This window comes from Oncorhynchus kisutch, linkage group LG10 (assembly GCF_002021735.2).
Source record: "Oncorhynchus kisutch isolate 150728-3 linkage group LG10, Okis_V2, whole genome shotgun sequence".
NCBI classification, from domain to species: Eukaryota; Metazoa; Chordata; class Actinopteri; order Salmoniformes; family Salmonidae; genus Oncorhynchus; species Oncorhynchus kisutch.
The window spans coordinates 44,866,149-44,879,719 of NC_034183.2; the positions used below are offsets into that span (position 1 = coordinate 44,866,149).

The following is a 13,571-nucleotide window of genomic DNA, read 5'->3' on the forward strand; positions in this document are numbered from 1 at the left end:
ATGTTGTGAGTTAGAGTCCGTGGTAAGTAGTCCTGTTCTCTGGCCACAGTGCCCATTAACTCAGCTATGCTGCTTGACCCCAAAAAAATCTCCTCTACACTCATCAACACTAGATGGCGTGCAGGATGCTTCCAGGGAGCCTGGCATCCAGACATTACTGGGTTTGTTTACATCTGAGGTGAGTGCAGACTTTTCTCCTAATGGTTGAGGTTCAAATTGAGGGATGGTAATCTGACCTTGGATCAGATCCCGTGGTAGACTAAGGCAACTTCTTCCTCAGCAGGCAGGTTGACATCTGCATGGAGGGGCACTATCAATTTATCTGTCTAACAGTGAGTCTTCAGAATGCTGGCTGCCTGGCTGGGCCCACAGTGATGTCACAGGCCTGCCTGGGTCTGATTACAGGCTCTCTTTGACAGAGTGCTTGCTGCCTGGTGATGCACAGACAGACAGCACAACTGAACATACTCACCCATCTCAGCCATGTCACTATACTACCAGAGAAATACAGACAGTCAGTAGAACAATAGACAGAAATCCACTCACTGGAGTCAACCAAAATGGCAGCAAAAAACAGAACTAGCCAGGTCTGGACTGGGTCACGGTGGTTTCCAGACAGTCCATTAATTTACGTGGTCCTCTGAAGCTCAGTCGGTAGAGCATGTATCTTGCAACATCAGGATTGTGGGTTAGAGTCCCGGGTCTACCCATACGTAAAATGTATGCACGCATGACTATAAGTATTTTTAGATGAAGCATGTGCTAAATGGCATATTATTCCCTCTACTTTTCTCTCTCTCTCTGCCAGTCTTAGCAGCACCAGTAAGGTTTAGAGGGGATGAGCGGAAAGAGGAATTAACTAGGCATGATGATGACACCAGCCATACTGGCTGACCCCAGGTGGAAGTCTGAGTGACTGTTTCAGCCCAATACCTTCATAAGAAAAGATTGGGAAAGCCATGAAGGTGTGGTGCCATTTCCAAGGCAGGGTTAGCTGTGTTTTATGTTGTTGAGTGTCTATGTTGGCCTGTCATTGCGTGACAGATTTTTTTTCGATACCCATACCGATTATTGGAGGACCAAAAAATGCCGATACCAATTTAATCGGACGTTTTTTATATACATTTGTAAGTGACAATTACAACAATACTGAATGAAAATGAACCTTTTTATTTTAACTTAATATAATACAAATAAAATCTATTTAGTCTGAAATAAATAATGAAACATGTTCAATATGGTTTAAATAATGCAAAAACACAGTGTTGGAGAAGAAAGTAAAAGTGCAATATGTGCCATGTAAAAAAAGCTAACGTTTAGGTTCCTTGCTCAGAACATATGAAAGCTGGTGGTTCAATATTCACAGTTCTTCAATATTCACAGTTAAGAAGTTTTAGGTTGTAGTTATAGGAATTATGACGCGTCGGCTATTTCTCTCTAAACCATTTGCACTTCGAATACCTTTGACTATTGGATGTTCTTATAGGTACTTTATTGCCAGCCTAATCAAAGGAGTTGATAGGCTTGAAGTCATAAACAGCGCCGTGTGTCAAGCATTGCTAAAAGCTGCTCGCAAACACAGTAAGGTGCTGATTGAATGAATTCTTACGAGCCTGCTGCTGCCTACCAACGATCAGTCAGGCTGCTTTATCAAATATCAAATCAGACTTAATTATAATAAACACAGAAATACGAGCCTTTGGTCGTTAAAATGGTCAAATCCGGAAAATATAATTTCGAAAACAAAAAGTTTATTTTTTCAGTGAAATACGTAACCATTCCGTATTTTGTCGAACGGGTGGCAACCCTAAGTCTAAATATTGCTGTTACATTGCACAACCTTCAATGTTATGTCGTAATTATGTAAAAGTCTGGAAAATTAAACACAGCCTTTGTTAGGAAGAAACAGGTCGTGACGAGCCAGGCGGCCCAAACTGTTGCATATACCCTGACTCTGCTTGCCTTGAACGCAAGAGAAGTGACACAATTTCCTTGTTAATATTGCCTGCTAACATGCATTTATTTTAACTAAATATGCAGGTTTTAAAAAAATCTATACACAGAAGTATATTTTAAGAAAGGCATTAATGTTCATGGTTAGGTACATTTGTGCAACGAATGTGCTTTTTTCACGAATGCGCTTTTGTTAAACCCTCAACCGTTTGGCGAAGTTGAATCAGGTTGTGATTCAATGATAAATTAACAGGCACCGCATTGACTAAATGCAACGGAGGACAAGCTAGTTAACCTAGTAATATCATCAACCATGTGTAGTTAACTAGTGATTATGTGAAGATTGATTGTTTTTTATAAGATAAGTTTATTGCTAGCTAGCAACTTACTTGGCTCATTGCAGCCACAAGGTCCTTTTGACACTGCTTTCACGTAACAGGTGGTCAAGCCTGTTTCCTCGTGGATTGCAATGTTTTCGGCCAAAATCACTGTCCAAAAAGGCAGATTACCAATTGTTATGAAAACTTGAAATCGGCCATGCCAATTAATCGGTCGACCTCTAGTCTGAACTCCTTGTTCACTAGGCTGTCACTGTTGTCGTGTTTTTGGCTATGCCGGATTAAGTGATATAACATGCTATTCTATAAAATCCTTTCTCTGTAATTAATATTACCTGATTAGCTCAATCATGTAAATGTAATTAACTAGAAAGTCGGGGAACCACGAAATAATATTTATAGAGCTGTTATCTTCAGAATAAACTATACTATGTAATATTTTACATCAATAGCAGTCAATATTAATCGTCACCTTAATTCAGTCTCATCTGAAAGTTGTAAATTCTTGGTTATCTTCACGAACCCTGGCTAACAAGTTGAATCAGCAATACAAAATTGGGTTTGATTATTTATTTACTAAATACCTAACTAATCACACAGAATTATATTTACACAGAATGAATCATACCTTGATTACAAATTACTTCATAAAGGAAAACGTCCCTAGCGTACGGAACAGATATGACAGCTGGTTACTCAAAAGAAAAGGGGAGGAACAAAGGGAGAAGCCATGCTATCGTAAATACAGTATCTTATTCATTCTAAATTACCGGCCATTTGGAAAAGGAAAATGCAATAAATATTTACTCTGAGCTGCGCTTCGGTAGGTTGGTGGTGATGGAAGGCCGTGTTGCCCAACCGAGTCATTTGTCCTTTGAAGAATGTCTCTGGTGGTAAATTGGATACGTTGTAGTGTCGGTGTTGGTTGGTAGATGGGATACTCTGTCGTTTTTAGCTGCTGTTGCTAACTCAACGGCTAGGAGGTATCACTTCTGTAGTGAATAAGAGTTCAAAGTTCATACCATTCGCAACCAAAGCTAACGCCGAGGTTGGCTTCGTTCTGTAGTTATTATCTGAACCCTTCTGACATCGGATCGTCATCCTAATGTACCCGGAACAGCAAGTTATTTGCCCTTTTAACGTAAAGGCTGCAGGCCTCGCGTACTTGGTACAGGAGGTTACATTTTATATAGTGGAGGGAGAAGGGTGTGTTTTCATAGTTTTATAACCCATGTCCTTCACAGGGGCGGGCCACTGATTGAGCAGAGCCCTAAACCTTATGAAAACCCAAAACTCTCATTTTGAAGCTAAAATTAAATTTTCACCAATAATTAAATTTTCACCAATAATTTTATATTCAAACATTTAAATTGTACAACAATTCCATGTGAATCTGATAACTACAATGTATAGACTTTCCACTGTAGAGTTTGTCATCCTATCATTGATGAGAATGTCTCAGATGACAACCGAACTGACATCATATTCATTAAGTACCAACGCATATGCTCAACTGGTTTACCAAAAAATATGGTTCATTTCCCCCCCCCCCCCCCCCCCCCCCCCCCACCTTCTGATGTTCCCAGAATCTCTATGTTAACCATTGTTGTGTTTCTATAAACTCCTTGTGCATTAGGCTGTCACAGTTGTGTTTCTAAACTCCTTGCTCACTAGGCTGGCACTGTTGTGTCTGAACTCCTTGTTCAAAAGGCTGTCACGCACACACACACACACACCACACAAAGGGTCGGGGCTAGCCGGATGGCACGCTAGTACACACACACACCGACTGTATAATCCGGGGACAAACAAAGGGAGAGCAGGGCCCCTGCCTGTGAGGCTGTGCTGTAAGGAGAACAGTGTTCCTGTAACCATGTGAATAACAGCTACAGGGACACTCTCAGTCAGGGCCCAGACACCCTAACCAGCTACTAGACTACAGCTAGCCCAGGCCAGTCTAGCAGTAGGCATAATTACCCTCATCCATACAGAAACACACAGATGAATTGATTTATAACATCTATCCGCTTATGAACTGGGATCTAAATCAGAACAGCCAAGGCCGGACACCGTCGTTTGAAACGGCGGCAATGCGGAAGAGACTGACTAAGATACTGGATTTGCGTGGTGATTTCCCATGCCTCACCTCAGCAACTATTATAAAAATGCCTTCCTATGGTTGAAATGTGAGGGTGTGTGTATGTCACAGTGTGTGTGTGTGTGTGTGTGTCAGCCCAGGGGCCTCATGTCAGTCAACGGTGCATTTGAAAGCCAGCTCTGCTTGCTATTCCACCTGCCAAAGAGACTTTGGTGCCGTCAAAACATTACGTTACACGGACTCTCTTCTTACATGTTCCTGGAATCGCAATAAAAGGGGAATGGAAACGCATAGGCTTTCACTAATTATCACGCTTGGGTTGAGCAGGCGTTTCATTTGTCACACAGAGAGAGACATTGCCATTTTCCCAGTTTTCTGCCAAGGCTAGATAACACTGCTAGGCGTGAAATCCCCCCCCCCCCCCCCCCATGAATTAGTGCTTCAAATTATGCATACCACCACTGACGCAGAGCTGCTGGTTGACTGACTGACAAGTTGAGGGGGCCTAGGCATTAACTAATCAAATGGGGACTAACTGTTTTATTTTATTTTATTTTTATTTCACCTTTATTTAACCAGGTAGGCTAGTTGAGAACAAGTTCTCATTTGCAACTGCGACCTGGCCAAGATAAAGCATAGCAGTGTGAGCATACAACAAAGAGTTACACATGGAGTAAACAATTAACAAGTCAATAACACAGTAGAAAACGAAGGGGGGGTCTATATACAATGTGTGCAAAAGGCATGAGGAGGTAGGCAAATAATTACAATTTTGCAGATTAACACTGGAGTGATAAAAGATCAGATGGTCATGTACAGGTAGAGATATTGGTGTGCAGAAGAGCAGAAAAGTAAATAAATAGAAACAGTACGGGGATGAGGTAGGTGAAAAGGGTGGGCTATTTACCAATAGACTATGTACAGCTGCAGCGATCGGTTAGCTGCTCAGATAGCTGATGTTTGAAGTTGGTGAGGGAGATAAAAGTCTCCAACTTCAGCGATTTTTGCAATTCGTTCCAGTCACAGGCAGCAGAGTACTGGAACGAAAGGCGGCCAAATGAGGTGTTGGCTCATTCCATCATCCACTCCCCTCATGTTCATTTAATAGACTTTTTAGGCGTGTAGGAGGTAGCCATCAATTACTTTCAGGGTTCCCTGAGTTCTGGGGTAATATCTGAGGTATATAGCTAACTGTTGTTTCTTACGCCAATATCTCACTGTGATGGAACTACTGTTCTCATACCTGATCTCACACACTTTGTTGTGGAGGTAACTCGGCTATAATCATACCTGGTCTCAAATACTTAATTATGAAGGTACTTTAGTTATGTCATAATACCTGATCTCAAACACTTTGTTATGAAGGTACAGTTGAAGTCGAAAGTTTGGATACACCTTAGCCAAATACATTTGAACTCAGTTTTTCACATATCCTAGTAAAAAATCCCTGTCTTAGGTCAGTTTAGATCACCCCTTCATTGTAAGAATGTGAAATAGTAGAGATAATGATTTACTTCAGCTTTTATTTCTTCATCACATTCCCAGGGGGTCAGAAGTTTACATACTCAAATAGTATTTGGTAAAATTGCCTTTAAATTGTTTATCTTGGATCAAATGTTTCGAGTAGCTTTCCACAAGCTTGGGTGAATGTTGGCCCATTGCTCCTGACAGAGCTGGTGTAACTAAGTCAGGTTTCTAGGCCTCCATGCTCTCGCACACACTTCTTCAGTTCTGCCCACAACATTTCTAATGGATTGAAGCCAGGGCTTTGTGATGGCCACTCCAATACCTTGACCTTGTTGTCCTTAAGCCATTTTGCCACAACTTGGGAAGTATGCTTGGAGTCATTGTCCATTTGGAAGATCCATTTGCAACCAAGCTTTAACTTCCTAACTGATGTCTTGAGATGTTGCTTCAATATATTCACGTAATTTTCCATCTCATGATGCCATCTATTTTGTTAAGTGCACCAGTCCCTCCTGCAGCAAGGCACCCTCACAACATGATGCTGCCACCCCCTTGCGTCACGGTTGGGATGGTGTTCTTCGGCTTGTAAGCCTACCCCTTATTCCTCCAAACATAACGATGGTCATTATGGCCAAACAGTTCTATTTTTGTTTCATCAGACCAGAGGACATTTCTCCAAAAAGTACAATCTTTGTCCCCATGTGCAGTTGCAGACCGTAGTCTGGCTTTTTTTAATGGCGGTTTTGGAGCAGTGGCTTCTTCCTTGCTGAGCGGCCTTTCAGGTTATGTCGATATAGGACTCGTTTTAGAGTAGATAGATACTTTTGTACCCATTACCTCCAGCATCTTCACAAGGTCCTTTGCTGTTGTTCTGGGATTGATTTGCACTTTTCGCACCAAAGTACGTTCATCTCTAGGAGACAGAACGCGTCTCCTTCCTGAGCGGTATGCAGGCCATGGTGTTTAAACTTGCGTACTATTGTTTGTACAGATGAACGTGGTACCTTTAGGCATTTAGAAATTGCTCCCAATGATGAACTAGACTTGTGGAGGTCTATAATTTCTTTGAGGTCTTGGCTGATTTCTTTTGATTTTGCCATGATGTCAAGCAAAGAGGCACTGAGTTTGAAGTTAGGCCTTGAAATACATCCATAGGCACACCTCCAATTGACTCAAATGATGTCAATTAGCCTAGCAGGAGCATCTAAAGCCATGAAATCATTTTCTGGAATTTTACAAGCTGTTTAAAGGCAGTCAACTTAGTGTATATAAACTTCTGACCCACTGGAATTGTGATACAGTGATATAAGTGAAATAATCTGTCTGTAATTTTTTTTTGAAAAATTACTTGTGTCATGCACAAAGTAGATGTCTTAACCTTTCTAGGGCAGGCATTCCGCTAGTGGAACCCCTCCACAACATTCCGCTGAAAATGAAAATGAAAGTTCAAGGGGGCCGAATACTTTCGCAAGGCACTGTATCTGGGGGTTTGTAGTTTTTCAAAAAAAAAGTTCAGTTTTATATCTTTATGTTTGAAGCCTGAAATGTGGCAAAAGGTCGCAAAGTTCAAGGGGGCCGAATACTTTCGCAAGGCACTGTATCCACAGACATCATTCAAACAGTTTTAGAAACTTCAGAGTGTTTTCTATCCAATATTAACAATAATATGCATATATTAGCATCTGGGACAGAGTAGGAGGCAGTTCACTCTGGGCACGCTATTCATCCAAAAGTGACTCCAACCGAAGTGTATGTAAACTTCCGACTTAAACTGGGGGGGGGGTCTGAGAAGCTCTGTTCTGGTGACTTTTTTAAAGGACATTCTACTCCAAAATTAGGTAAAATAATAATAATAATAATAATTTCCAACTCCAGAAACGAGCCCAATAACACATTCATAAAATTATTTGTTACAATTATTTAACATATTGGGCCATGTATATAGCCTATGCATTGTCCATATTATGAGGTATGCTATTAGCAATAAACATTATCACCTGTAGCCCAACTGATGCAGCAAAGCGCGAATAAATAGGCTGAAGAATGGGGTTACCTATCTGCATTTACCCTATTGGGTTTAATCATTAGCCAGATCCCAAATGTGATCTTTTAACTAGTTTCTATCCTATAGATGCATTTTATGTCCCATAAAACATGCATAAACACAGTGAATAATAATGTAGGCCTACCTGTTAGGGTAACTGCCAACTGGGCTAGAACACTCTCTGCCTGTAATTCTCACAGAAACTTAATCACATTTTTTACTCTCCTGGTTGCCACGTCTCTTGCTCAACTAAAACTAGTATCTGTCTCATCACAATGTTTTAAGTCAATCCCTTTGAATTATTTTGAGGTAGTGTACCCCAAAGCTACCCTAAAATTGAATGGTGTTACATTTAGCCCCACTCTCCCCTATGCACTCACTGCTAATTGTGAGCGGTAAAGTGTTTCACCATGCCGCTGCAAAAAATTCTGGGTTTAAAAATGGTGCAGTTTGCACATATTTAGGAGTTAAGAAATAAATAAAGTAGGAATGGAGAGCTGGGATCCCTTCTTTTTAACAAAGGCCACTGTTGGGTTGTAATTTGAAATTCTTGCTCCACCAGAAGTTAATGGTTTTTCAACTCAATTAAAACTGCTGTTTTCGCGATTGCAAGAATTGTTGTGCAATGACTGCTTGTCAATATGCATGTTTCCCACCCTATGGCACTAGTAACTTGAAATGCACCAAGAGAGGAATATTTTTCTCACAAAGAACACGCAACAACACGCCCATTAGGTAAATAGATAAACTATTCTACTATGGTGTTATCAGATTTTTCTATGAATTACTTGTTTTGTTTGCAGAGGAAAAGTACATGTGGGCTGTTATAGCATCTTCAAAGTGAGACTCAGCAGAAATATTTGTTCACGTTCCATATTTTTTGTTGTTGTGGCGGCAATGATTTTGCCATGGCACAGCGCCACAGCAAAGTGAGTGCAGCGGTAATACTGTGCTATCATACCTGACTTTAAACACTTCATTGTGGATGTAGTTTTCGAAGGTCTTGCGGTACTCAGACTCCTCAGCCTCCTTCTTGAGCTGGGTATCTGTTTTGGGGCAGGCACAGCAGCGGTTCCCTGGCCCAGACTCGTCTGTCTGGTTCCACTTTTGCTCCTCGTCAGTGTCCAGATGGGTAGGCACCCGCGACGGCAGTTTCATTCCTGCACACAGACAGAGAGATGGTTAGAATTCCAAACGTCACATCCCAACTGAATCCCACACGCAAAATAGTGGACCCTGAAACCCCCTTTTCAATGGTCAACAGACTATGAGATCATTTGATCAACCTTTCCGTAACTATAATATGAAGTAAACCTCTGAATAATTAACAATCCTCTGTCTCTCACCTTTTTGACAGTAGTCAAACTTGTAGAGGTCGCTGTCCTCGGGCTGCTGCTGACAGAACACCAGGTAGTGAGTGATGTTGCCATTGGCGTCCGTGGGGGGCTTCCACTTCAGGATGATCTGAGAGGACGAGTTGGATGATGAGATGGGGTCCAGCGGCACCGACGGCTCTAAAACACAACATGGTTAAAGTAGGGTTGGTCGTCATACTAGCGGGTTGGGACCTATTGGTGGATCGCCGCTAGTTTCTCTAGACTTTGGTTAACAGCAAAAGACAAATTACTTGAGTTAAAGCTTGCTAGCTAGAGACAATGTTTTATGCATTTGTTGGGCCACAAGATTTGAGATGTAGTAGATTAGAATGTTGTAAGGAACGGAGGATTGTTTGTGACTCACTGGTGGCATTGGTGCGGACGTAGATGATCTCACTCTTGGCCCCGAGGACCTGGTGTTCATCTGAGGCGGAGAGCTGGGTCTTGACCATGATGGCGTACTGGGTATAGGGTTTCATAGTATGGATGAGGTAGCCAGGCTCTCCCTGCTCCTTCCCCTCCGAGGCCCGGGGTGGAGGGTCTATGTCAGCTATCACCCAGCTGTTAGAGCCACACGCATCCTGGCCATCAAACTCTGTCACATTCTTATAGGGCCTGGAGAAGGAAGGGGACAGAGACACACACAAATACTCAATAGTAGAAATATACCCTAAGCCAAGTCAAACGACGTATTTTAGCGTCTGGAAGGGCGGGACACACACACACACACATTACTACGTTCTTGGGAAGAGACTTGGATTCAAAACGATGACAGGAGAGTGGCCTAATTACGCACATCCAAAAGTAGAAAGTGGCAGCTACCATTCATAGTCGATACAGCCGCTAACAAAATGCCCACTACTAGCCCCTTCTTAAATAAAGAAGAATCAATCAATGCTAGAGCTACAGTAAGACCCATCACATTCTTATACTGTAGGAGATGAGCGAGAGACTAATTCAATATTCACATATTCAGTTCTACAGCAAAGAAATGCAACCAGGACACCTATTCACATGGTGTGGTATAAGCTTTCTGAAGAGTAATGCAAAGAGAAGAGAATAGCCATTACTCATACTGTACACCACATGCTGATCGATGCTTCTAAAACAGCATGTTTTATTCAGAAAAAGACACCTGTTCTGTTCTGTGATACAGCTAAGAAGTATATACTGTGTTGGGAGCTTAAATAATGACACGGTATGTCCGTCTTACAATACTGCTTACTGGCATGTCCATCACACAGTACTTCTACCTCGTTCTGAATGTATTTGTGTTTATTCTTAATTTATATGTGTTCATGTTTTTCTACCTACAATACCCTTGCCATAGACTAGCGTCTGCTCCAGGGGTGTCTAACAAGCTGCCTCACCTTACAGAAACAGATGACAGGTTCCTTCCCTGTGGGCCATTCTGGCTCAGACAAGGGTACTAATTTACTTTCAGTACAGTACACGTCTAGGTATTTATGTATTAATGTATTGCGTCCTACTTACGCCTCTTTGTAGAGGACCATGAAGCCTAGTAGGTCTCTGAAGTCAGGCGGCCAGAAGGGTTCCCACTTGATGAGGATCTTGTCTGACTGCGTGCGCACCGTGGTGAACTTCAGGACCTGGTTCTCACCTGGAGACCAACAACAGAGACAGACAGACATCAGCCAAGGGAGGAGAGATCAGGGCAAATGAGGGAGGTGAGAGAATAGCAATATTGTAGAAGAGGTAAAGAAAACCTATCAGTGCTACACTGTAAATACAGATAGGACTACTGACGGCTTTTATCCAAAGCAACTTATAGTCATGCGGGCATACATTTTAGTATGTTTGGCCCCAGTGGGAGTCGAACTCACAATCCTGGTGTTGCAAGCGTCATGCTCTACCAACTGAGCCACAAAGGACCGCTAAATACTTAACCTCTTGAGATTAGGGGGCAGTATTTTGATGTTTGGATGTTTTGATGAAAAACCTATAACAGAACTGATATGGCAGGCGAAAACCTGAGGAAAATCCAACCAGGAAGTGATGTTTTTCTGAAACCTCTGTTCCATTGCATGCCTTCCCTCCATTTAAAGTGATATCAACCAGATTCCTTTCCCTATGGCTTCCACATGGTGTGAACAGTGGACTTTAGACACAGTGAACTTTAGACATAGTTTCAGGCTTTTATTCTGAAAAATGAGCGAGAATGATCACATCGCGTCAGTGGATAGCTGGGTGTCCTTAGATTTTTGCATGCGCGAGCAGCTTGGAGCAGACCTTTTCTCTCTCTCTCTCCTATTGAAAAAGCTACGTTCCGGTTGAAATATTATTTATTGTAAAAACAACCTGAGGATTGATTATAAAAAACGTTTGACATGTTTCTACGAACTTTACGGATATTGGAATTTTCGTCTGCCCGTCCGTGACCTGCACGAGCCTGTGGATTACTGAACAAAACGCACAAACCAAATGGAGGTTTTTGGATATAAAAATAATCTTTAGGGGGGAAAAAAAGCATTTATTGTGTAACAGAGTCTCGTGAACATCCGAAGATCATCAAAGGTAAGCAATTCATGCGATTGCTTTTCAGACTTTCGTGACCAATCTACTTTGCTGCCAGCTGTTTGTAATGTTTTGTCTGCTGAGAGAGCTGTCCGAACATAAACGCTTGGTTTGCTTTCGCATTAAAGCTTTTTTGAAATCTGACACGCCAGGTGGATTAACAACAAGCTACGCTGTGTTTTGGTATATTGCACTTGTGATTTCATGAAAATGAAATATTTGTAGTAATTTAATTTGAATTTGGCGCTCTGCAATTCAGCGGATGTTGACAAAAATGATCCCGCTAAAGGGATCGGGGCGCCAAGAAGTTAATAGTCAACGTTAACTGTAAGTAACCTTTGACTAATAGCGTCTACTACATATATTATTTTTAGCGTCTACTACATATTAATAGTATTATATTTTTTGTCTAAAGTGTAGTCTGGTCTTACAGGAGGCCTGGTCTCCATTGGTCCTGCCGGCGATTTCATTCTTGATGTCTCTCCCCTTGGTGCCCGTCACCTCCTCCATCTTGCGGATCTCAGACATGCACAGCTTGGCGTTGTGAAGGAAGAACATGCGCCCCTGAAGGATGGTCAGGTTGTGTTTGTTCCAGTCCCACAGCTGACGCAGGTTCTGGTTGTCAAGCGCGTAGAACGAGTAGTTCCTGAAAAGGTACACGTAGAGAGCGGTTGAGAAAATGAACAAACTAGTCAGTCTGTAAGACCTAAGGAAAATCTGATATGGCAGTAGAAATTTAAAAAAAAAAATATAATAATCTGCACACTGTTCTATGCTCCCAAGGTACTGTTTTAATTTGGACAATGTTCCAACCAGAAATGGTACCCTTTTCCCTATATAGTGCACACTACCCGAGACCTACCCATCTTGGGTCAGCGTCTCTCCACGGATTATGTGTAGCTTGCGGAGGAAGGAGAGAGAGACAAGGGCATAGGCTCTCTTGATGGTCAGGTAGCCTGTTATCTCCTCCAGCTGACCCAGGTTAGCCTCTAGCTCTGCTGCTATGTTGTCTGATGGAGAGAGGGAAAACAGACAGTCAGTTCACATTGGTAGTGGGTCTGTGAGTTCCAATTACTTTCAATGTAAAGCCTTTTGAGCACCTGACAAAAAAATCACTAAGAGAGTCTGTTAAGTGACTATATAATATACTAGGTAGGTGAGGATTGGTTGGAAGGGGTAGATGAGGAGGTATTGAAGTGGTAGGTGTATACTGTACTCACTCCCTCCACGGATCTTGATGATCAGGCTGCCGTTGAGCACGGTGCATCCTCTCAGAGCCTGGGCTGCTGTCACAGAGTCCACTGTCTTCAGCCCTGTACACATCTTAGGACACAGCCCCGCACACGGGGTACAGTTCAACCTGCAGAGAGAAAGACACACACAGACACAGGTTATGGTCCACTGCCACACACTCATAACACATGGTGTCACCTCACAACAAGCTAGCTGATAAGGACATTTCATCCTAGCAAAGGAATGAAATAACAGTGGTCTGTGTGATCAAAATCAGTGTCGTCAAGTTTGAGACATTTCTCAAAAGATGCCAAAACCCCAAGAGGCACTGATTGTTCTTACAGCCCCACTACACTACTCAGGAGGTGAACAACGTCCCCAGAACACAAACACTTTCTCCTGTCTACCTATATATCACCATATACCAGTGGTCACCAATCGGTCGATCACGGCATTCCTAGTCAATCACCAAACATTTCTTTTTTTTTTTTAAAACAGACGATTATTTTTTCATTAGTTTTGTGCTG

The 13,571-nt window shown here is 42.1% G+C and overlaps 1 protein-coding gene across 1 annotated transcript in view; it reads right to left on the reverse strand.

The window, feature by feature from the left end:
• The window catches only part of LOC109898192 (insulin receptor), a 116,043-nt gene that overhangs the window by 16,062 nt on the left and 86,410 nt on the right, over window positions 1-13,571 (reverse strand). The window contains exons 4-10 of the mRNA XM_020493055.2: window positions 13,032-13,171; window positions 12,674-12,821; window positions 12,243-12,457; window positions 10,771-10,897; window positions 9,641-9,891; window positions 9,247-9,414; window positions 8,862-9,060 (exon numbers count right to left, since the gene is read on the reverse strand). Of these exons, the coding sequence (XP_020348644.1) occupies window positions 8,862-9,060; window positions 9,247-9,414; window positions 9,641-9,891; window positions 10,771-10,897; window positions 12,243-12,457; window positions 12,674-12,821; window positions 13,032-13,171 (1,248 nt within the window). The remainder of the gene's footprint in view (window positions 1-8,861; window positions 9,061-9,246; window positions 9,415-9,640; window positions 9,892-10,770; window positions 10,898-12,242; window positions 12,458-12,673; window positions 12,822-13,031; window positions 13,172-13,571) is intronic.